This window comes from Notolepis coatsorum (genome assembly GCF_963971535.1).
Source record: "Notolepis coatsorum genome assembly, chromosome: 2".
Lineage (NCBI taxonomy): Eukaryota > Metazoa > Chordata > Actinopteri > Aulopiformes > Paralepididae > Notolepis > Notolepis coatsorum.
The window spans coordinates 29,245,511-29,271,193 of NC_140166.1; the positions used below are offsets into that span (position 1 = coordinate 29,245,511).

General features: G+C 43.7%; 1 protein-coding gene across 1 annotated transcript in view; it reads left to right on the top strand.

The window, feature by feature from the left end:
* Positions 1-25,683, top strand: part of ksr2 (kinase suppressor of ras 2) — a gene marked incomplete at both ends in the record, with an annotated part of 189,219 nt that overhangs the window by 20,025 nt on the left and 143,511 nt on the right. Inside the window, 2 exons of the mRNA XM_084308094.1 lie at positions 6,892-7,032; positions 17,463-17,613. Coding sequence (XP_084164220.1) covers positions 6,892-7,032; positions 17,463-17,613 — 292 coding nt within the window. The remainder of the gene's footprint in view (positions 1-6,891; positions 7,033-17,462; positions 17,614-25,683) is intronic.

Consider the following 25,683-nt stretch of genomic DNA (forward strand, 5'->3'; position numbering starts at 1 on the left):
TTGTGTGGGAGACTGATTCTCCTGGCAGCAGTGTTGGTTATGCGTGTGAGTTTGGCCTGTTAGTAACAGATAGTACATTTAAGAAGCAGGTGGAACAGTACTGTAGGGTAGGTTGAATGATGCTCTGGTACAACAGTAGGAGGAGATGGGGGGGGGGGGGGGCAACATGGAGCAGTAATTTAAGGCAGTGAGAGCAGTAATGTAAGGCAGTGAGCTTGCGGATGATAATAGTCTTTTCTGGCTCCTTTTCTGCTTGTCATTAGTGTGCTGGTTGAGTCTGTTGTCCAGTGTCACTCAGAGGTATTTCAACTGTTTGGTTATTGATGAGAATGGGGAGCTGAGGTGAGGTATAGTCCAGAGCAGAGGGCTTGTCTGTGAGTGTTTGAGGTAAGTAGTGGTGGGTGATGGACTGGTGCAGTCATTGGTGTAAAGTGTGTACAGGGCTCAACACACAACCCTGCGGTGCTCTGGTGTTGGCGGTAAGTGCAGGTGATGTGGCTGTGCCCACCCGCACTGCTTGCAGTCTGTCACCAAGGAGATTGAACATGTATGGATTCTGACATTGGGCATAGCTCCCCATCAACTCCAATGTTTAAAATTGGCACAAATGGACCATTTGGGTTTCAGAGCTGCTACTGACCTGACCATTATGAATTTGGAAAGGGCTTCTCCTTACTTGTCACAAGTCTTGTAATTATATGATGTCTCGCCTTTAGAAACGATTATTTTCACCAGGTCAGCCAATGATTTCGATTGACACTGAAGGTTTCTGGGGTCAAAGAGACAATTCTACCAAATTTTGACTCTCGGCCACTAACCAGGTGTCAACCCTGACCTTTTAGACCAGTGGTCACCAACCTTTTTAAGCCCAATATCACTTTTTTTTTGGTGAAGGCAAGATCTACCTATTGAAGCGTTGAGAAAAAAAGACAGCCAAGATTGTACTTTAAACTAAATGACTTTTATTTGCCTGTATTCTAATTACATGCAATGCTTTGGTCCAACATTAAAACGTCAAAGTAGAACTGTAATATGTACTTTCTCAGTCAGTGCTAAGTGCAGTCATCTTATGCAGCATCACTTTTCACATCAAAACAAAAGTAGAACTGTAATGTGGACTTTCTTATATTATTAACATTGACAAACATATTTACAATTAGCATTTTATAAAGTAGAACTATAATATCTACTTTCTCAGTCAGTGCTAAGTGCAGTCCTCTTATGCAGCATCACTTTTCACATCAAAACAAAAGTAGAACTGTAATGTGGACTCTCATATTATTAACATTAGAAAATTCTAATTGTAAATATGTTTGTCAAAGTAGAACTGTAATATGTACTTTCTCAGTCAGTGCTAAGTGCAGTAATCTTATGCAGCATCACTTTTCACATCAAAACAAAAGTAGAACTGTAATGTGGACTCTCAGGGAAAGATCTAAAAAAACGAGCAGGGGCGCTCGCTTGAGATTCCCAGCGACGTCCGAGCGGGCGGCGTGTCAGGAGACGGCGCGGGCCGGGAGTGATGGTCCTGGGCACAGGGAGAACAGAGGTTAGAGCAAGGCAGGCAAACAAAGACAGAGCAGCAAGGGTGGGTACGTCCTCGTACCTAGGTTGATAGGATCAAATCAAATCAAATGTATTTGTAAGGCCCGACAACACACGTTAATGTCCACACGTCTTCTTTAAACAAGTCAAGAAGAAACATCACAATAAGTCAAGAACAAAACAAGAACACCATAAGGTCCAAAGAATTTAAAATAAATGCAAAATAAATAAATGCAACACTCCCAGACATACCCCACGCGAAGGTAAGGAAAAACTTACTAAAACCTAGCAATAGGAAAAAATGCACCACAGGCAATGTGGAGGAGAGAAACCTTAGAAGGGCCATTCAAGGGGGGATCTCCCTTCTTAGATGTCGGTGATAGTAGTGTTGCAGTAAAAACAGTTGGTAGGCATGCACTCATGTGTGTAGTGAAACACAGATGAGTGCATGCGATAGCAACTGAACATTTTGAAAAATTAAAGATAGAGCTGATAGCGATAGCAACTGAACATTTTGAATGATTAAAGATAGAGCTGATAGCGGATCTATTTGAGGCACAGGGGCGGTGCAAAGAGGGTCGCATCACTCCGAGACAGCCGGAGACAGGGAGACGGGGCGGCGCAGAGAGGGTCGCATCCTCCCGGTCATCATCACAGGACGTCCAACACTCCGGTCATCACTACGAGACCGCCGGAGACAGGGAGACAGGGGGGCATGCAGAGAGGGTCGCATCCTCCCGGTCTTCATCACGGGACGTCCACCACTCCGGTCATCACTCCGGGACAGCCACTCACAGGGAGGCAGGGAGACGGGACAGGCGTTAGACAGCTCGCGTGATTGTGATGGGCGGACATAGCAATAGATACAAGTGGTAAGCATATATGTGGATAGAATAGATATATGAAGTAAGCATATTATATATAGGATAACACTGAGAAAATCAGGAGCAGGATCCGTAGGGTTGATATCAGGGTTGGTGATGAGCGGATGAGTCTCAGCTGTGCTGATTGCAGCCAGGTGACAGCGTGGGAACGCTGGGGTCGGAAGCTGCCCATATAAGGGCGTGGAAGCAGGAGGAGAGAGAGAGGCTCTTGCCGTGATTGTGACAGTATCAGTGTAGGAATCGGTAAATAATTGACAAAAATACAGACTGGATTGGTATTAAACCAACTGCATTAAGCTATAGTATATTGCACCATATTGTACTTTGACTATATTCTATTTGAATACTTGTGTAGTCCAAGGTGAAATAATAAATGTTCATCCAAACAATTCATTGAGCTATAATTAACACAACACAAGGATTCAGTGTCTTCCGATGACATCACTGGAAGATGTATTCAAACTCATTGACTCTCAATAACTGTCGAACTAAATGAATATGCGCAAACCCGTTTCGAGTTTTGGGATATGTATGAGATTATTTGCATAATAAATAAGAATCGTTTTTTGGTGAAATGCCCCTTTAACCCAAAGCTCAATCCCCATTCCATTGCAATACAATTTCCATTCAGACAAGCAGCCCATTGTATTTGTAGCTCCTCCAGTACACAGAAGTGATGTAGTTTCTCTTTGTTTCACGTTTCTTCATGCAGTCATACATGTTCAACACAGGGTTACAGCATTCTCCATCTCTCAAACCAGGACCCATTCATTGTATAATAAAAAATAGCATAATCAAGTTTAATTTATAATTTAAATTAATGAATCATTTTCAAAGAGCTTTTTCTCAAACAACAATGAAAGAAGGAACTAATGACTGCAGCAAAAAAAATCTCAAATATCAGATACTTTCAAAATGCCAATACTTGTTTACAGGAGTATCATGTAGCTGTTGTTTACAGAAGTATCATGTAGCTGTTGTTTACAGAAGTATCATGTAGCTGTTGTTTACAGAAGTATCATGTAGCTGTTGTTTACAGAAGTATCATGTAGCTGTTGTTTACAGAAGTATCATGTAGCTGTTTACAGAAGTATCATGTAGCTGTTGTTTACAGAAGTATTTACAGACGTATCTTGTAGCTGTTGTTTACAGAAGTATCGTTGAGCTGTTGTTTACAGAAGTATCATGTAGCTGTTGTTTACAGAAGTATCATGTAGCTGTTGTTTACAGAAGTATCATGTAGCTGTTGTTTACAGAAGTATCGTTGAGCTGGCGGCCGGGTAGCGCAGCAGACTAAGCGTCTCTACCACCGCAGAGACACTGGTATCGAATCCAGCTGTCAGCGGTGCCTCCGGCTTGGCCGGTCGTCATACTGGCACAATTGGCAGTGTCAGCGGGAGGGAAGCCGGTGGGTGGTAATCTGGTCGTTGTAAACAGCGACTCCTACAAGTCGGTCAGGGCGCCTGCACAGCGAGGAAGGGATCTGGGTGAGGTAGTGTACCCTCCCACGCGTTACACTCACCCAATGAGAGTCCTCGCTGCCATGTGAAAAGAGGCTGCTGGTTGTCTCCTATGTATCGGAGGAAGCATGTGATAGACTTCAGGGCTCCCTAGACCGCAACGACCAGGAAGGGGAGGGGGGAATTGGCATAACGACTAAATTGGGATGGGAGGAAAATACAAGAAAGAAGTATCATGTAGCTGTTGTTTACAGAAGTATCGTGTAGCTGTTGTTTACAGAAGTATCGTGTAGCTGTTGTTTACAGAAGTATCATGTCGCTGTTGTTTACAGAAGTATCATGTAGCTGTTGTTTACAGAATTATCATGTAGCTGTTGTTTACAGAAGTATCGTGTAGCTGTTGTTTACAGAAGTATCATGTAGCTGTTGTTTACAGAAGTATCATGTAGCTGTTGTTTACAGAAGTATCGTGTAGCTGTTTTTTCAGAAGTATCATGTAGCTGTTGTTTACAGAAGTATCATGTAGCTGTTGTTTACAGAAGTATCATGTAGCTGTTGTTTACAGAAGTATCATGTAGCTGTTGTTTACAGAAGTATTTTATATCTGTTTTAGAAAATAGATGTTTCTAGAATATCCCAGCATAGCACTTGAAATGTTGCTCAGGATATGTTTGTTTTGTTACACAGTTACACGGTACTAGTTTTGTGATAGTTTATGGCAAACAGTTCCCAAAATGTTGAAGTGTTCCTTTAACCCTTTCACTACCACACTACAGAAGTTACCGTCTGTAGTGTGGTAGTGAAAGGTTAACCTTCTGTAGTGTGGTTGTGAAAGTTTAAGTTTAAGTTTTTATTTTTTACCCAGGGACAGTGCACAATACATTAATCAACATCTTCAGTTTCCACATCAATGTAAATGTGCCAGAATTAGCTAATGAGTTTTCATCTGTAGTCCCTGCCTAACATGCATGTATTTATGGTGTGGGAGGAAACCCACACAAACACAGGGAGAACCTGCAAACTCAACACAGAAAGGCCCCCTGCTGGGCAGTGTCGTGTGGCTGTGAAAGGGTTAACCTTCAGTATTGTCGCAGTGAAAGGGTTAACCCTTTGGTAGTGTGGTAGTGAAAGGGTTAACAGAAGAATGCCATCATTTCTTTGTAGTCCCATACTTCAAAGCGGCAGTTAGATCTCTTTGGACGTTGATTTCACTAAAGGCCTGTCCTGCCTGCCCTGGAGTGTGCATTCGTTCTCCCATCATTATGGTGCACTGTTCAAGATTCAAGATTCAAGAGTTTTATTTGTCATATACATACACAAGACATGCAGTGAAATGTAGGTGGCCATGCCCGCCTCGATTGTGCAAAAATACAAATAATAAAATAGATTAGATTAGATTAGATTCACTTTATTGTCATTACACAGTACAAGACCAGGATGTGACAATCAACAGTCAGTTGCAATAAGACACATATAAATAAAACTGTACAGTAAAGTGCAATGGTTAGCACAATGTGCGATGGTGAGAAAAAAATTATTATAATTAAAATAAAGTCTACATAAGCTATGGGCTATCTAATACAGTGGGGTGTAGTGGGCTAAGTAGAGTTTTGATTCAGAAGTCTGACAGCTGAGGGGAAGAAACTATTTGTGTAGAGAATAGAGTGTTCTGATGGCCTGGTGGAAGAAGCTGAGTCTGAGTCTCTCTGTTTTTGCTGCGTGAATGCGGAGTCATATTCTCATTATGTTCTCATATGTCTGCAGTGGCAGGTACAGGTACTACAACACAACAGTGCACAACTAAGCAAAGTGCCTCCATGTGTCTGTGATGGCGTCAAGCAGCACCTTTTGGAGCTGCTCCTTGGACAGTAAATGAGAGACAGACTTAGCGGCCACTGTGACACAGTCTTTTATATGATATGGTGGGTGTGGTTACATCTTCTGGTTGAACTGTGATCAGTAATGTTAAATATTGTTCATTCAGATGAATGAACATTGAAATCTCAAACTTTACGAGCCCACAAAATCACTCCTTGTCGATAGGTCTAGAAAGTGAGGAAGTAGGTTTGGTAAAGTACTCCTCGATCTCCATATTTATAAATCAGGTGGCCTAGAGGTGGAGAGGCCGGCCAGGAAGGGAGAGTTGACTGGGTGTATTCCAACTGTGTGCTGCTGCCCACTGATGGCTGGTGTCACGTCAACAATAGACTCTCCTCTCCTCCCCTGTTTATTTCTTTTGTACATAGGCTGTGCATTTTTATTTATTATTTATTTGTTTATGTGTATGATTCTTAACTGTGTTTTTATTTTATAATCTGATTGATTGGGGGTAATGAGGGACTTAACATTAGCCTATAGATTATGCATTTAACTTGTCGGCAAGGCTATTGAGCCGTACTGTATTGTACCCATTCTGCAATCTGTTAATAAAGTTTTAAATCAATCAATCAATCAATCAATCAATCAATCAATCAATGCGTTAGAAAATCAGGATTTCTGCGATCAACACCTGCTGTCTTTTCAAGCGAGGCGGCCGCGCGCAACTATCCTGAGTATCAAGTCTGGTTCGAATTAACGAGACTGAATCAGCGTTCGAGGAACAGGGAAAGCCTGGATTCAAACATCGGGTTAATTGAATCTGGATAATGGGACTTTTGATCGACTTAGTTGAACCAGGTACGGGGAATAGGGCCCAGGGACTGTCTGTATGAAACCAGTTTTCCTATGCTTTCTTTTTTGTTGTTGTCCTTAGCTCTATTTATTTGAATCTAATTGATATTTTCTTATCTGACTCTGGGGAAGACTCTGAGGGTTTGAATGAAGAGCGAATGTGATCCAGCCTAATTCTCTCTCTCTCACTCACTCACTCACTGTGTCATTCCCTCCCTCCCTCCCTCCCTCCCTCCCTCCCTCCCTCCCTCCCTCCCTCCCTCCCTCACTGTGTTCGTTCCCTCTCTCACTGTGTCGTTCCCTCACTGACTGTGTTGTTCCCTCCTCTCCAGGGGAGGTTGGTGAAGTACTTCAGCCGCCAGCTGTCCTGTAAGTGCAAGGTGGCGTTAGAGGAGCGCAGCGCCGAGCTGGAGGGCTTCCCCCGCCTGGGCCTCTGGTTCCGCATCGTCAACGTGCGCAAGGAGGTCACGCAGGTAAACTGGAGAGATCCTGATGTGATACTACTGCAATAACTTAACGTACTGTTTCATTTAAACATCGGATCCAAGTAACAGGAGAGATCCTGATATGATATCACTGTAATAACGTAACGTACTGTTTTTTAAACAGTGGATCCAAGTAACAGGAGAGACAGCTCCTGACATGATATCACTGTCACATCATACTTTTAATGTAATAACTTGTTGGTACATTTAAACATTGTCTGGCATGATGTTGACTAGTACTGGCCATGATTTCACTGGTCACTTTAGTATTGAGAAACATAGGTGCTGCATCATCTCACCAGGCTCCAATCCAATGCAATGGAGCAGGAGTTTTAAAAACCATGTCCTTTTCCAATATATGAATCTACATTGTGATCACATGTGTCTTCAAGAAGTACATCCTACGCAACATTACAATGTGTTTCATAGGCCTAGTGCGATGTGTAACTGACCTATGAAACTCATTATAACTATATATAGTGTTATAACCAGTGTTTTGGTGTTTAGATGCGAAGCACCTCATAGACTGGTAATGTGAATAACTCACGCAGTAAGTCAGTCCTTCACTCACGGACAGCCACTCTGCCTCTAGTGGCGGCTCCCTGGCATGGCACTTTGTGTAGGAGCAGCTCTCATGCAACACTGCTTCACATCCAGGACAGGACGCTTATAGCCTATCCGCAACAGTAAGTGACTTCCGGGGTAGGCCTGATTGGCCCCGACAGGCACGTGACGCGTAACTTTCTCTGCTGCGCGGCACGCTCCGCGGAGCGGAGCGGCAGAGCTTGCGGAATGATGTAACCGTCCAAATCCGCTATGACTTTCATTCGGCGCTTCAGCTCACCTCGCAGAGCAGCGGTCCTGCGATCCTGCGGTCCGTTGTTGACGAGTTCGAATCCCATCAAAATTTTTTTTTTTAACGTGATTTTTTTTTTAACGTGTATTCTTTCGCCGGTTAAGGTTAGGCATGGTTAAGGTTAAGGTTAAGGTTAGGCATTGTTTCGGAGTTGGTTAAGGTTAGAATGGTTAAGTTTAGGCGCTGTTAAGGAGCTGGTTAAGGTTAGAGTTTGTGTTAGAGAATGGCAATATTCTTTCTATGGTTAAGGTTAGGCATGGTTAAGGTTAAGGTTAAGGTTAGGCATTGTTTCGGAGTTGGTTAAGGTTAGAACGGTTAAGTTTAGGCGCTGTTAAGGAGCTGGTTAAGGTTAGAGTTTGTGTTAGAGAATGGCAATAGACAGCCTATTTCCGCGCGACAGCTCTCAGCAGCCTCGTTGCGCGTCCTGAGTTTGCCGCGTCACGTGCCTGTCGGGGCCAATCAGGCCTACCCCGGAAGTCACTTACTGTTGCGGAACAGTTACACGCGGACAGGACACGGTGTGAAGATGTTAACGCTTGTTAGCGTCATTCTAAGCATGCTAGTGGACTGACATTTAATTAAATGTAATTAAATTGAATGAATTCAATTAAATTCAATTCAATTCGGTTTTATTGTCATTGTATAATGAGCGAGGCACATATACAACATACTTGTCTTTGTTCAATCAAGAGACAGTACATGGCAATCAAATAAAAATACACATAAATCATGATCATAAGACACTTAAAAATACCTAGATAAAATATAATGTATACAAGTATAAAGAAATATAAGAAACCTATAGGATAAATAAATTGGCCGAAGTCGGCTTTCCTTCCACTTAACATCCATGCAAAAAAAGACACAACCCTCCCAGGTGCGATACCCATGGTAAAACATTTTAGATGCTTGGGTGTGGAAATATTTCCCACCATAAGACAAACGGTGAAGCACAATTACACAAAAATACAGAACAAAATCAAAGACGACCTGGACAGGTGGGCAAAACTTAAAAACTCAGTACAGGCAAGGGTATCGTTAGGTTATGACTATAACCAAGTTCTGTTAGTTAGGGGCGACGCTTGGCATCACCTTCTGCACTATCTCGCGTACGTGCACGCGTACTGAATAAATTCCACAAATGTACCTCTAATACCAGTATTAGTCTGACCACACCCCTCATCAGCTTACCTTCATAAGCAGGTGTGTGGTCACCTGCTCTCCTCCTTCCCAAGCTTTCACCACAAGGTGAGGTCAAGGGCTGCAGCGGCCGTCTGATGCCAAGCGTCGCCCCTAACTAACAGAACTTGGTTATAGTCATAACCTAACGTTCTGTATCGTTAAGGGGCTCAGCTTGGCATCACCTTCTGCACAAGGGAGGCCAAGCGGAGCCGCTGGCTGACAAATACACCCCGCTGACAGCCCCCCACAACCATCAGAACAGGGAGGGCCGAGCCCCCCCGACCCCCCCTAATGGCGGGTAGCCCCCCTATTAGGGGCTTCACGGGAAGGCGACGGACCCGACCGCGCGAAGAGGCACTCAAGCAACTCAACGCACAGGGTGAGCAGACCGTGGCTTGACCCCACGACTACACACACGCACAACCCGCATGTCACCCGGGAACGAACGGAGGAACAACCTCGTTACTGCCCCCAGAATCACAGGGTCAAGAGCAAACCCAACCCCGTGGCAAGGCCGTAGCAGCGGAGCGCGAAGGAAGACCCAGATCCACCAAAGGACCGGGCTCCCTGGAATGGGGGCCCGGAGAAGTCCATGATGCCAGCATCAAGACCCCACCAGGGGGGCACCTAGTGACCCCGCCCCCCACATCGCCAGCGTATCCGGACAAGGGGCCCCTCAGCCGAGTGGGCCCTGTCCTCCCCAACAGCACACCGCCTGGAACACAAGCCCTGCAACAGGCAGACAGCACGGTTAAACACACAAGAGGTAACCAACGGAAGCAGGCAGCGCACCGGGGAAAGACCAGGCAACAGGCTGTCAACCCAAGCCTGGAAAAACTGCGGACGAGGCAGGCGCCAGAAAGGACAGCTGAACAGCCGTCCCGGCGGAAGGGGCGTATGCTGGCGTTGTCGCATAACCAAGCTTTCAAACAGCACGTCAGAAGTGGGATCCGTAGACCACTCGACCCCTGACAGCTGCCCACAGAAAAGCCCATACGATCGGCAGACGTCATGAACGTGCAGGGGCACCCTCAACCGGAGAACCGGGAGTTGACACTGCAGCAACACACCAGAGAACCAACCACCCAGGCATCACCCCATGCAATGGTTGGTCCCATAACCCCTCAGGAAAGAACCCCGAAACACACCTGCGGCACCGCCGCAGCCCGCGTTCCGGTTCCCAACAGGGCTATCCCGGGCCTACGGGTCAACGAGCATCACCCCGGACCGGGCCCGGTGATACGGGGAGCACAGGATCCCAAAGGAGGTTAACCCCACCCAACAGGCTCCTCAGCGCCAAAACGCAAGAGAAGAGCGTAATATGGAAGACCAGCCCCAGCACCCCGCACTCGGTATTCCCAGGAGGTCACCCAACCAAGTACCAACCAAGACCAACCCGTACAGCGGCCGAGATCCGACGAGATCGGACGCGTACAGGTCGGCACGGCCGTAAGCCATTACGACAGTGCAGAATACAACGCACCCAACAAGGGTCCCATAACGCTCAACCCTGTGACACCCGGATCGACCTAGCATTTTTCCCCCTGAAAAAAACCCCAAGTCCCTCAGGGTACCAGAACAGCAGATCTGCATCCCCAGCGGACAACGGGTGCACTGATCTGGACCAGCGCGACCAGAACCAGTCCCGTGCCCTAATCACGCCGACCTGCCAACCCCAGGAGAAGGGGCAGATATGCGCGTTTGATCCCAACATAAAAAAGAAGGCGCCACCCAGACGTGTCGGTATGAACCGCGTCCGGCGGCCCACCCCTAGGGCGTGAGACCCTTCCCCATATGTCCAGACCCATTCCGTCATCATCCCCTGACATGAACGGGAACCCATCGACAACACACAGGATGTCAGAAGAGGAAAAAAACCCCATCCCAATTGCTCCATAAAAACGCTGTTTTACCAAAGCAAACGAGGCGCGCCAGTCAGCAACGGCCCAAAGCACATCCTGAGCCAGCACTATGTGTGCGTTCTGACATACCCACATCAACAATAGGCCGTTTAGACCACCATATTGAATCCCCAAGACGCCCAGGGAACGACAAGAGGGGCGAGATGCAATCAACTCCATGAATGAATGAATGAAAATATTTACCCAACAGACTGCAGTACAGGAATACATACAAAAAGATAAGGGGAGGCAGACCTGAGAAAGACGTTAGTCTTGTTTCCATCAGGGACCCTCATTTCATATCCATCAAGACACATTCAACTCTTTATAAAATAAAGAAAAGGCATCACCCGTATGACCCAACTGCACAGCTGGGAGTAAAAACCCTGTTTTTCACATGATTTTAATCCAGTCACTCCTTTTAATCAGAGTGTAAGACCAGACTCCCCCAGAAAACACCTTCCCACATGAGACCACGGTCAAGAAAAAGATATGTAAACTGTGAGACACGTGACCAACAGACTCAAGTTTGACACATAAACGGGCGCAGCAGGCTGTAAGTCCTGCGCCCAACCTTGACATCTTTAAGACACCAGCTCATGGAAGGCGTCGCCATAGCAACAACGCTACAACGGGCGGGGAAACCCACCGGATCCTGTCATAACAGGAGTCGGTAGAATACCCCTCCCCCCCCCCCCCCCCCCCCCCCTGTCAAGCACTGGCTTGGCCCTGACTGGCTCAGCAGAAAAGATCAACAAATCCTCTAAACCAATCAAGTGGGAAAAAGGAGGGGTTTATTCGACACCCCCTCCCGAAAACACACCTTTTATCCCTACACACAGAAAACAACCGTAGCCATCTTGAAAACCTCCGGTAGAACAAAGCATAGCATAAGCTAATACAATGCCTGCTACCCACAAAGTGTAAAAAAGGGTTTACAACAAAACACAAGTCGCCTGTGCGTGAATCCCATACCCGTTGCCTATGTCATACATAGGAAGAACGCTGAACGAGAGTAATGGCTAGGCCATGAAAAATGTGCGTACGAGCATTACTGCAACTAACAACACAGCGTTGTGAAAACACATATACTTAGTTAAAGCAATGGAATAACACCAGTTCTAATTGCATGTGGAGCATCAAGCTAATAGAACCTATTACCGAGTGTAAGTTGCAGACCTTGCTTAAAACCCGTAACACAACACAACTCACCCCCCAACGTAACAGGGTAGATTCATATATACACACCGACCCCGCATCCCTCGCATACAGCAGGCTGCGACTGGTCAAGGAGCCACAATCCGATGCGGCTGACAGTAGGGCATCCTGCTGATGAGGCCAAGGTGGTTCCTCGACATCCTCGAACAAGGCGCCCCATGGAGCCATTTCTCCCCCCTCCGGGGTCTCCGGAGGAGGGATACTCTCCTCCACGGGACCATCATACAAGAACCCGTCCGCCTCCTCCATGAAGTCTTCAGTTTCCATCAGAAATCCAGAGTCGGACGCGTCCTCGCTGGTCTCCAGCAATTCCCCAAACCCAGGCCGTTCGCGTCTGCACGCCACCATCTTGCGACGCGAGCGAGCAGACGCAAAAAGTTTTCGTCGCAAATCCTCCGGCTCCAAGACAATCTCCCGTTCATCAACGGGCGATTCCCCAGAACCAGAGGAACCAGAGTCGAGATCAGGCCATCGCCGGAGCGACGGCACCGAACCCTCGGCTCGTCGGTGAGGAAAACTATCCACCGGCAGTCTCCCGGGCTGGGTCGGCAACCACGAGAGTGGCAACAGCCCAGCACCGAGGCGCACGACGGAGGCGGGAATGGAGAACCGGTGGTGAAGAGTAGGTCTAGCGGGTCTACTCTCCGCGGAATACATTATGACCCAAACCTTTTCTTATACAACAAGTGAGAGAAGAAAAGGTTAAGCACAATGTAAACCAGTCACAACTCTTTTCAACTAACAACACGTCAAGTGGGGTACTACCGAGGCACTTTCCTTGTGGTGAAAGCGAGAAGGAGGAGAGCAGGTGACCACACACCTGCTTATGAAGGTAAGCTGATGAGGGGTGTGGTCAGACTAATACTGGTATTAGAGGTACATTTGTGGAATTTATTCAGTACGCGTGCACGTACGCGAGATAGTGCAGAAGGTGATGCCAAGCTGAGCCCCTTAACGATACAGAACAATAGTTAAGATGGATGTATTACCAAGAATCAACTTCATCAGCTCAATGCTACCGTTACCCCCTCCAGAGGGCTACTGGAAAAGATTACACTCCTCCACATACAAATTTATTTGGAATAACAAACCACCTCGCATAAAAAGATCCACCGCACAGAGAAATAAAGCAGACGGTGGCATGGCAGTTCCAGATTTTTTACAATATTTTAAGGCTTTCACATTAAGACCATTGACAATATGGTTTGATCCCCAGGCTTTGGTATCTTGGAGAGAATTGGAAGAAAACATAGTAGCCCCACAGAGACTGAAGGACATAGCACACACTAAACTTCCAATCAAGCACTGTGAGCGGAAATTTGGCCCCATAATTACCCATGCAATCCGAACATGGCGGGAAACACACAAAAAATATCCTAACCCTCAAAAATGGCATAATCACACTCCCATATTCAATAACAATGCACTCTTAATGGGAAAACGTCCTATAAGATTCCCTATATGGGAAGAGCAAGGCATACACTCATTAGGGGATATTTTTAATAACCAGGGCTTCTGTAGTTATGGAGAAATATGCACAAAGTTTAACCTCACCGAGTCCACATGGCTTTTTTACATACAGTTACGCCTATGTTTGAAGTCTCACGGTGTTCCATTACACATACCAGTTGAACACCACAGATACCACAAATGTTTCTATGAAAGAGAAACATTGGGAGGTTTTGTATCAGGTTTTTATTATCAATTACTAACGTCCTCGTATGAAACCCTTCAACTAGACACTGTCTGGAGGAGGGATATTCCAGACCTGGAAAGTGACTTTGATTGGCAAGAAGCATGGGCAAATGTCCGTCTTACATCAAGGAACCCGGACCATCAACAAATCAATCTTAACTATATTCACAGGACATACTTGACTCCTATAAGACTGAACAGAATGGGCCTGAAACAGGACTCAAAATGCTCCCAATGTACAAATGGAGACGAAGGGACATTTATGCACATGTATTGGGACTGCCCACCAGTTAAGGCATTCTGGAAAGATGTGACCCATCAATTATCAAAACTCGTATCTTGGAATATACCAGTACACCCCTCTGTATTGCTTTTGAATGATGTTTTTGAGTTTGCAGTAAATCCACAGCTAAAGAGATTGGTCTTATCGGGTATCACAGTAGCTAAAAAACTGATCGCATCACGCTGGTTTCAACCGGAAAAAATTTGCCGTAAAGTTTGGTCTCTTACATATCTCGATGTGATATATCAAGAAATATCTACAGCAAGAATTCTGGGTCTCAACGAATCCAAAATGTCAATGTGGGTAGAAGTGGTGGAGAGAATAAAAGCTAGCTTATAATGGTAGTGTCTGGTTAGGAGTGAGGGATAATGGAGGTACTATCCAAGGAGGGGTCCGGGAGGGGGGGGTTCGAGCTGGAGCATATGTGTGTAGGGTTTTAGAAAATAGGTATTAGGGGTATGTCCTATATAAGCATTTGTATAATTGTTAATTTCGCTGGATATACACTGTATACGGTTAAAATATTATTATAGACTTTTTTTTTTGTCTTGTTTCTGTACTTGCATGTAATTTTAACCACCTTGAATGTTAGTTGCATTATGCATTATGTGTTGAGTACTGACTTTTAATAATTTCTGTTTTGCAATAATAAAAAAAAATTAAATAAAAAATAAAAAACCTATAGGAGACAGTAGAGTAGACGGTAAAGTGCAGCATTCATGGTGGTATTCATGGTAGTCAGGTAAAGTGATGGTGCATAATAGTGCATGTGATGGTAAAGTGGTTAGAGTCAGTGGTCATGAAGCAGGAATAGTGTTTACTAGGGGTGGAACGGTACGCATTCGAACCGTGTACCGAACAATACACGCATGCCCCGAACCGTGGAGGTCATACCGAACGCTACGCATTCGGGGCATGTGTGTATTGTTCGGTTATATAACGTAGGGCTGGGCGATATGACCAAAAATGTTATTGCGATAAAATTATAAAAAAAAATTCATATAATTCGATATCGATAATTATCGTCGATATAATGTCTGTCAAGTTTAATTAACTTCTTATGCTGCTGCGAATGTCTCGAGTCGAGTTGATGTCGTCATCAGTCCGCGCACGTTAGCAGTTAGCCGACAAGCGGAGTATCTCATGACAATGTAATAAATATGACACTAAAATACTCTCTTCCGCCACAATATATTGAAACGACGTCCACTGTATACCCCACACTACTATAAACGTGGCCTCAGAATTCACGGCACACACATACTCGGCACGTAAATATATAAAACAGCGCCGTGCAAGCTAGTTATCCTAGCCAGCCTGTTGTTTCTAAGCGAATGTCTCGAGTCGAGTTGATGTCGTCATCAGTCCGCGCACGTTAGCAGTTAGCCGACAAGCGGAGTATTTCATGACAATGTAATAAATATGACACTAAAATACTCTCTTCCGCCACAATATATTGAAACGACGTCCACTGTATACCCCACACTACTATAAACGTGGCCTCAGAATTCACGACACACACATACTCGGCACGTAAATATATAAAATAGTGCCGCGCAAGCTAGTTATCCTAGCCAGCCTGTTGTGTCTAAGCGGAGTATTTCATGACAATAAATATGACCCTAAAATACTCTCTTCCGCCCCAATATATTGAAACGACGTCCACTGTATACCCCACACTACTATAAACGTGGCCTCAGAATTCACGCCACACACATACTCGGCACGTAAATATATAAAATAGTGCCGTGCAAGCTAGTTATCCTAGCCAGCCTTGTTTACTACTAGAGTCCTACCTCTCTACCCAGAGGTGCACCGCGGGTCTCCTTCACTGTCGGACATCTCCTTCACTGATTGGTTGTTAGTGCGTGTGCTGATATCCAAGCTTGGAAAATCGATATATCGAAACTTTGCGACCACGTTTCATGTTTATTTCGAGGAAATAATTTATCGCGATAGTTATCGTTATCGTTTTATCGCCCAGCCCTAATATAACGTTACGTTAGCTACGAGCTAACTAACTTTAGCCGCGAGCTAACCGTGGAAACGCTCACAGAGAAGTAAGGCTGTCTCCGAAGCCTGTTTTTGGGATTCGAACTTCGTCAGGGTTTTTCTAACCTTCGTTTTTAATAAAAATTATAATAAAATATTTTAAATATTTTTTATTTAAATTTTTTTATATAAATATCCTCAAACTAAATCCTCAATTTGAATAAAGTGATTAATCTGATTAAATTAGTCTTTCTTTTTTATTAAATCAACTTTCTTTAATGAATATAACTTAGCAGTTTTTTTTTAATACTATAATATTAGTGTAGCCTAATCTTTATCTGCAACTGTGAAGAAAACCCCCATTTGTTTAAACAGAATAAATAGACACATAAAAGAAATATAAAAAAAATGTATAAAAAATAATAATTCAATTCGAATTTTTATTTAGAATTCGAATGTTAACGTAACGAACGAACGTTCGGACATTCGGGCTCAGCCTTACAGAGAAGTGACTCCACGACACCAGTTCGATTAGTGGGGAAGGGGGGTATATTGACGGGTTAATACTTTGACAAATGCTGCCTATATTTTTCAGTCAGTTCGGTCTTTGTGTGCCAAACAGTAAACTTTTTTTTTACCAAATAAATGAGAGACATGTTTAAATCAGCAATGCCTCCCCTCTTGCTGTACCAAAATCTCTCCTAGCTCTAACCGTCACTGTCAAAATAATGTGCCTGATGTCAAATGGCCTCATTCTTTCAGTTTTTGCATGACTACGTCCTTGAGAATAACTGAAAAGTTGGATTATTTTTAGGCTATATATCTTATGTTGGTATTTTTGGAGTGTCACATTATTTTAAAATAAAAAACGACGTATACCGAACCAAACTGAAAACCGTAAACCTAAAACCGTGATACGAACCGAACCGTCGATTTTGTGAACCGTTCCACCCCTAGTGTTTACTAACAGAACGTAGAATGCATTCAACAAACTTTCAGAAGAAAATTAATTTGTGCACGCATGTGTGCATGGGCGTGTGTTTGTGTGCATGTCCGTGTCTGTTTCTGTTGTATGTACACGTGTGTGTGTGTGTTTCTGTTTGTATGTGTGTGTGCACGTGTGTCTGTGTGTGTGTGTGTGCGTCTGTGTGTGTGTGTGTGTCTGTGTGTGTGTGCGTCTGTGTATGAGTGTGTGCGTCTGTGTGTGTGCGTCTGTGTGTGTGCGCGTGTGTGTGTGTGTGTGCGTGTGTATGTGTGCGTGTGTATGTGTGTGTGTGTGTGTGTGTCTCAGGAGGTGACCCCGGGGGAGGTGACTCTGGAGGGGCTGCTGGGGATGAGTGAGGAGCAGGTGTCTGAGGCGCTGCAGAAGTTCGGGGCGAACGAGGAAGAGTGTGCAAGGCTCAACGCCTCGCTCTCCTGCCTCAGGAGGGCCCACCAGCTAGGTAGGGGCCAAGCACACACACACACACACACACACACACACACACACACACACACACACACACACACACACACACACACACACACACACACACAGACACACACACACACAGACACACACACACACACACACACACACACACACACACACACACACACACACACACACACACACACACACACACACACACACACACACACACACACACACACACACACGGTACTTATTCATTGTAGGGTACTTTTATTTTGAACTCCTTATTCTCAGGGGTGGAAAGTAACTAAGTAGTTGTACACCATTTCCATACGTGTAAATTTACAAGGTACTTTACTTGAGTATTTCCATTTTAACACTTTGACTGCCATGAAACGTCTTTTCACGTCATTGCTGGCCATGCTCAAGTTGCCGGGGGACGCTGTACATCGTCCTTATATCAATATTTCAAAAATCTGCGATCGGATTCATTATGTCCCCTCCGCTGGCCTGAGATCAACCAGCAGGACCCACTGAGCTCTCTGGCGGTTCAGGAGCGCCATCTGGTGGCCGATCGGCGCAATCGCCAAACAGGATGTTGAATAGAGGTTGTCCTAGACGACCGTAGTACTTCCGGCGCTCGCTATAGGTCCCGCGACTCTGGCTCGTCACACTACACAGTGATCGATTGCCAATAACTCGATAAACAACATGATTTGGACGTATATACCATTATACATCCCATAATGATAAGATTTCAACTCGACGATGATCGCCCAACGGCGCGCGGAGACTGGGGTGAGTTTCAGCGTGTAACGTTACCGTCTTCGATACTAACTGCTATTATCAACATTTGACCCACATTAGATGATTGGTATAACGCTGCCCACGGAATTATAAACGCCCCCTAGCCCATCCGGTCAACATCAGATGACGTGTAGTAACTTCTAGAAGTACGTCTAGTTGGAATTTTTTATATCGCGCTGATTGCCATAAAACTGTATTGCATCATCAATATAATGCATTTGGGGCTATAGATCACGTTCTGGAGAAAGCTGCAGAAAGAGATGAAAACATACTTATACATTAGACCATACTTTACTATGAATATGTGAATGAAAAAGTTTAACGTTGCTACACAATGAACAATACATATAGGACTTTGAATGGGCCCTAATAATGGCAATGTAGCAATAGAATTTAAAAAGTTATAGCCATGCAAAGAAGGGGTACTTCTCCATAGACAAATAGAGCCGGCAACCTATGGTATATCATTAATTTAACCCAAGGCAACCAAAGTGTTAAGGAAGCATATACTTTTATTGTTTAAAAAAAGAAATTAGTGCGATTAGTGGTTAATTTGAAGAAAAAGCTTTTAGATACAAAAGGTGTTAATTTGCTGGGAATGATGCACCTTCAGAGTTAGAGCCTGTCAACCCCAGCAGGGGACATTAGAGAGCAGACCAACCATTTTAATCCTGCACTATGTCAAGTCAAGTCAAGTCAACTCTTTCATCAGCGAATAATGGTGTCTTTATTACCAAGCTAAAGCCTGGAGTTTGTCACAGTTGAGAGCTGAACAAGAGAACACCCTCCCAACAGCAATGCCTGGCTGAGCTCTTCTGCTTGGGCCCCGCCAGAGACCGCTCCCAGTCTGCAGTCTGTGTCAGCTGGCGCTGTCCGAGGTGCTGAAACGGAAACGCATAGTACCAAAAGCACCAGAAAGGCAGCCTCACTGTGACCTTAAAAAAAACGACTGAAATGACATTATTACAGAGAGAGTAAAGTACAGAAACAGGCACCGTTGGGTTCCCGGTACTGGTATCAGTTCAGATGTCACTGTTTATTTCCCCCCAGTACACAGGCTACAGTACTTACTATGTTGGTATACTGTACTAGAGTTACTTATTATGTTGGTATACTATATTACAGTTCCTTATTACGTTGGTATAATATACTAGAATTACTTACTATGTTGGTATACTATACCAGAGCTACTTATTATGTTGGTATGCTATACTAGAGCTACTTACTATGTTGGTATAATATACTAGAGTTATTTACTATGTTCGTATACTATACTGCCATGTTGGTATACTATACTAGAGTTACTTACTATGTTGGTATACTAGAGTTACTTACCATGTTGGTATACTCTATTAGTTACTTACCATGTTGGTATACTCTATTAGTTACTTACTGTAACTGAGGGGTTACAAAACCCTGACTGTATTAAAGATTGTGATAGATTAAACCACTGCTAATTATCATTATTATTACTTGCCAGAAAGTACAGTTATAATATGGCAGACACTCAGAATAATACGGCACGGTGACAAAGAAATATCATTTAGAATATTTATTATTATGCAGCAATTGTACAGAATGGAAATTAAGGGTTGAGCTTGTATGGCGAAGAATATGAATAAAATCAGTCAGTAGCAAAGTCAGTGGGAATGAATAATTCCTAAGCTGGGATACTAGACTAAACGCCGCCTGGCGTAGGGTGGCACTATAGTGGGCAAACGATGGTACCGCTGGAGACAGGGGGGTATCCTCTCAGAGATGTAAGCTCTGGAGGAAAGAAGAATGTTCGGATACTCAGTCTGTTCAATTGAAGAAAGGGGGTTCTCGTACGGAATCCAGTCCTTATAATCCAAATGCTCAGCAACAAAGCAATAGCTGTAATCCAATTGCCCGATAGCAATGACGATAGCCAGCCAGCTTCGGTCCACGAAGCTAGCCCGAGGTAAGATCTTCAAGGTGGTTAAATCCAAACGACAGTGGGTATTAACGAGGCTCTTCTCCACAGTAGTACGTTCCACAATCACTATAATCCAACCAATACTGGTTCTGCAATCGCCGCCGTAGGTTCCAATATGCACATGTCCAGTAGGTCCACGACTAGGCCCTCCTCGTGTACTGGCACTAATTACTAAGCCCACGCACACTTGCTAAGGTTGCACTAGTTACTAAACGAACGAACTGCTGGGTAATGTCGCACACGAACGAACTGCTGTAACACGATTCACACTAAAATGACGACTCTTTACTTCACATTAAGCTAAGTCGAACTTGACGTTACTGCATTAACTCTGACACTTTTACTATTCACTTCGCACGTTAGGTTCACAACACTCTGTTTAGACTAACTGCTTTACACTACATTAGAATCACACTACTGCTGCTGCGCCTTCCACGATATATATACTTAAGTGGCTTTCTAGTGCCAAACCTCATCTCTCGTCTCGAATCAATGCGCCGGCACCAGGCATGTTCCAACATGCCCAGACTCGCCTTTGAACCTGACTTCAGGGGCGCGTTGTCTGGCGCCGAGAACGTCAAGGGCGTTATCCAATGAGGAAAGTGAATATTACTAGGATTCAAACGCAGGCTTAAAGGGGGATAACTTATATATATATATATATATATATATATATATATATATATATATATATATATATATATATATATATATATATATATATATATATATATATATATATATATATAATATACAAGGTATATAAAACAATAAACGTAGATTCTCAGCTTTAATCTGGCCCTTCACAACACTTGTTGGTATACTATATTAGTTACTTACTATGTTGTTGTCTGTACGAGGCCACAGTCCAGTCTGTATGAGGCAACACTCCCGTCTGCGGGCCAATCAGAATCAGAGTTAGGAACATGAGAAATCAGTCATCCACCTGCGGGCCAATCAGAATCAGAGTTAGGAACATGAGAAATCAGTCATCCACCTGCGGGCCAATCAGAATCAGAGTTAGGAACATGAGAAATCAGTCATCCACCTGCCGGCCAATCAGAATCAGAGTTAGGAACATGAGAAATCAGTCATCCACCTGCAGGCCAATCAGAATCAGAGTTAGGAACATGAGAAATCAGTCATCCACCTGCAGGCCAATCAGAATCAGAGTTAGGAACATGAGAAATCAGTCATCCACCTGCAGGCCAATCAGAATCAGAGTTAGGAACATGAGAAATCAGTCATCCACCTGCAGGCCAATCAGAATCAGAGTTAGGAACATGAGAAATCAGTAACACTTAATTCACCAAATACAATGAATACACTGGAACTTTCTATGGATATAGGAATGTGATATCACTCCCTAATTGTACCTGTGATGCATAGTGTTCTGAAGTTATGTTGTAGGACTGGGCAATTACTTTAAATGGTTAATTATGTGACAAAAATCTCCTTTTCCAGTATCCAAATGTAAAGAATATGGAGATGTGACAGACAACATGAGTAGTGTTAGAGTTAGACAGCAGCTTGTCCCATTACCATGCTTCTCTATATACGATGACTCCAATTACTGGATACTGAGCAACTAATTATTCTCTGTAACCTTTGGTGAAGTCTGACATTGTTTCATAATATTATTTAGTGTTGTTAATCTTCATGACAACTTGCAGAGCACTGAATGAAGTAGTCCTGACAGTATACAGTTAATACAACCAAGATTAAAATGAGTGCAGATGCACATTTATATTATATGAGCCATGAGAGTAGGATGCCCTATGCCTATGTTCTGTTAAAGGTGATTGAAGAATATGAATCCTGAAGTGCTCCTTATTTGAGTGTTTTAGGTGGTGACTGTCACCCCCTATGGGGCATTTTGTAAAATGCATGGTATTGTCAGCAGCTTGTTGTGTATCGATACTGATGGCATGGAGCTGAATGTTCTCTGAGTACTAGGTAAGCATTATGGCTAAGCCATACTGTATGTTACAGAATGAATGTAAGTCTATGTAATGTCCCCATAAACGTACACTATTTTCCTTACACATGTAACAGTTGTAGGAGCTGTAGGGACCTTTTAAATTAATTTCATCTAATTTCATTTCCTCTTTACTTTCAGTTTATTTCCTCTTGTTTTCTTCTTCTCATCTTCTCAGCTTTCCCTCCCCTCTCCTCTCCTCTCCTCTCCTCTCCTCTCCTCTCCTCTCCTCTCCTCTCCTCTCCTCTCCTCTCCTCTCCTCTCCTCTCCTCTCCTCTCCTCCCCTCTTCTCAGCTTTCCTTTCCATCCCAACTCCTCTCCTCTCCTCTCCTCTCCTCTCCTCTCCTCATAATAATGGTATTATGTTTTTTGCGAACCCTCTTGACAGCTCTTCCTCCTTCCCCATCCCAGTCATCATAAATCACTGGTCACGGCGTAGTCCACGGGAGTCTGGTGGCAGGTTTTGCCGGGGCGCGAATGCCTGTCATCTGTGCCCACTGTCACAACCACCCTGTAAACTAGGACCTAAGGCTATCAAAATGGCCTTGTTAAATGCCTGTTCCATAGCCAACAAATCTTTCATCCTAAATTATTTCATTACGGCCAACGATTTGGACATTTTCTGTCTCTCAGAAACATGGCAAAGGTCAGAGGAATATGTCTTTTTAAATGAACTGTGTCCGCCAAACTTCTCTTTTACCTGTGCCCCCAGACCAGTGATGCCACAGATTACTTGTAAAAGTAATCCGATTACTGATTATTGATTACTCCTTTAAAAAGTAATCCAAGTTACTTTACTGATTACTTGATTATCAGAGTAACTTAGTTACTTTGAAAGTAACTAGGTTACGAAGTCGTCGTCGTTCCCCCAACCGTTTTTTTTAAACGCTTTATTGAAAGTGCATAAATTGTTTTTAACTTGTTTCTCTGCACATAACGTAAATTGTTAAACTAGTGCTTCAGCTTCTGTACCATCAAGTATGGTAAAGCAACAGTCTATGATGCTCACAGCATTAGAGCAGCCAGCCAGTGGTTTTACAAAACCAGTGTATCCATTCACATCTAACAAATGCAGGCTGAACTATTCAATTATATCAACTGTAACTATTACATTGTTTTTATAAATGTCTCTCTATAAACATACAATCAGTCTCTCTTTAACATGTAAATTAACTGTAAATCTGGCAAATAAGAGCTTTTGCTCTGCCACCATCAAATATACATTAATCAAAAGGGAAAGAAACAATCTCTCTCTTTTGCTGTTTGGCTGGCCTCCGAGTCCTCCTGTACCTACTAGTCGAAGCGTCGGCTAGTGTTGTGATTCCAGATGCTTTCAATGCAATTGGATGTGCTGTTTTTAGCGGTAGACAGTATTTTGTTTCCTCCGCATATGAACGTGAAGTAGTGACTGACGAGCGTTTTGGGATGGAAGTCTGAACAGAAACTCACTTTTAATTTTGCCAAGCGTTTTGGGGTGGAATTCTCCGACGACGGAGCCCTGCTGTTACACGATTGGCGCATATGTCACATGACGTGCTGTTAAAGACCCGCCCTACTCTGCCACTGATTCGCAGACTGTGGATGGGGAATGTGATTGTACCAAAGCAGAGTCACTCACAGACAGAGTGTCCAGTCACGCCGCGGCCCGCGGGACACATTCTTGTGTAACCCTTTCACTGCCACACTACGTCACTCCCAAAAGAAAAACAGCTCAAAATGTATTTTTGACTGTCGAAAACGAAATAAAATACTGCATTCCGCCTGCATTATGAATTTATGATGAGATAGTAACGAAATAGTAATGCACAGCCACTTGGACAAGTAACTGCAATCAGATTACTGGCTTTTAAAGATTAACGCGTTAGATTACTATTTTCGGGGGAAAGTAATCAGATTACAATAACGCGTTACTTAGTAACGCGTTACCGGCATCACTGCCCCAGACCCCCCCGGTCAAATGCCACCACCAGTTGCGTAGGAGGCGGCGTAGTACTGGTGCACAAGAACTGTTTCTCCTCCAGGATTGTGCACTCCAGTACTACACACAGCTCCTTTGAACTTTTAATCACCAAAGTTGGGCACACTAACCCATTTTATTGTATTTTAATTCATCGACCCCCTGGTTTTAATAGTTATTTTTTTACAGATGTTAACGACCTTTTAACCTCCATCATCAAACTGGAAAAAATCGTCTTTTTAGTGGATTTTAATTTCCATATTAATAACTGTAATGACAATTTTGCCACCAATTTTATTTGTATCACTGAATCCTTCAATTTTGTCCAACATGTCTCAGGCCCCACACACAACAAAGGTAACACACTTGATCTTGTTTTTACTCTTAGCTTAGACATAGATAACATTGTTTATGAGGAAATTATTTTAAGTGATCACAAATGCATACTTTTTTATTTCGTTTTTAAAACTGACACTATTTCCACTAAGCGAGCAGATACATTTTCCACAGCCTTTGAGAGCAGTGCGGTGCCATCTCTGAATGTAAATGGCGACATTTAGTTAATGCTTTTAACCGGCACTGCTCTGACATTTTAGATGTAGTTGCTCCTCTCAAATCCTGCACTGTTCGCACTTTAAATCCCTCTCCCTGGCTCAATGAGGATATTCGTCGTTTTAGACGAAATTGCCGGTGTATTGAGCGAAAGTCCACTCAGCTTAATGTACACCGTCTTCATTTTAAGCAACTTTTAATTGATTTTAACAGTATGGTTAAGGATGCGAGAGCTGCCTATTTCACAAACCTAATTTCATCTAGCAAACTAAACCCCAAAGTCCTATTCGACACCATTAATATCATTGTCAGTCCACAAACCCCTGTCACACCTGTTTTCTCTGCTGAGGACTGTCAATGATTTTCTCCTATTTTTTGTAAATAAGGTTGCCAGTGTCAGGGCAGGTATTACACACCCTCCACCTCAATCCAACCATTATCTCCTAACAGTCAGTCTACTCTGAATTCCTTCTCACCCATTTCCCTCCACGACCTAACAGAGCTAGTGAGAAGCACAAAAACCTCCTCTAGCCCAGGGGTTCCCAAACTTTTCAGGCCGGGGCCCAGAAAATAAGGCGTCAGAGAGCCGCGGCCCAATGCACATCGTCTGGCTTTTTTTTTTTTGCCAGGCGACCGATTTTTTAAGCCAAATATCACTTCAATCCTATTAAGTTAGTTCAAGTTAGTTATTCATTTATATGTGCTATTTATGAGAGGGCTAACTTGTTGCAAAATAATAATGATAATAATAATAGCCTCATTAAAATACTATTGTTGCTTCGGTTGTTTTCAGCGTTTTATGTGCATAATCTGTTATTTAGTTTGAAATGTTCGTTGAAATAAGTAG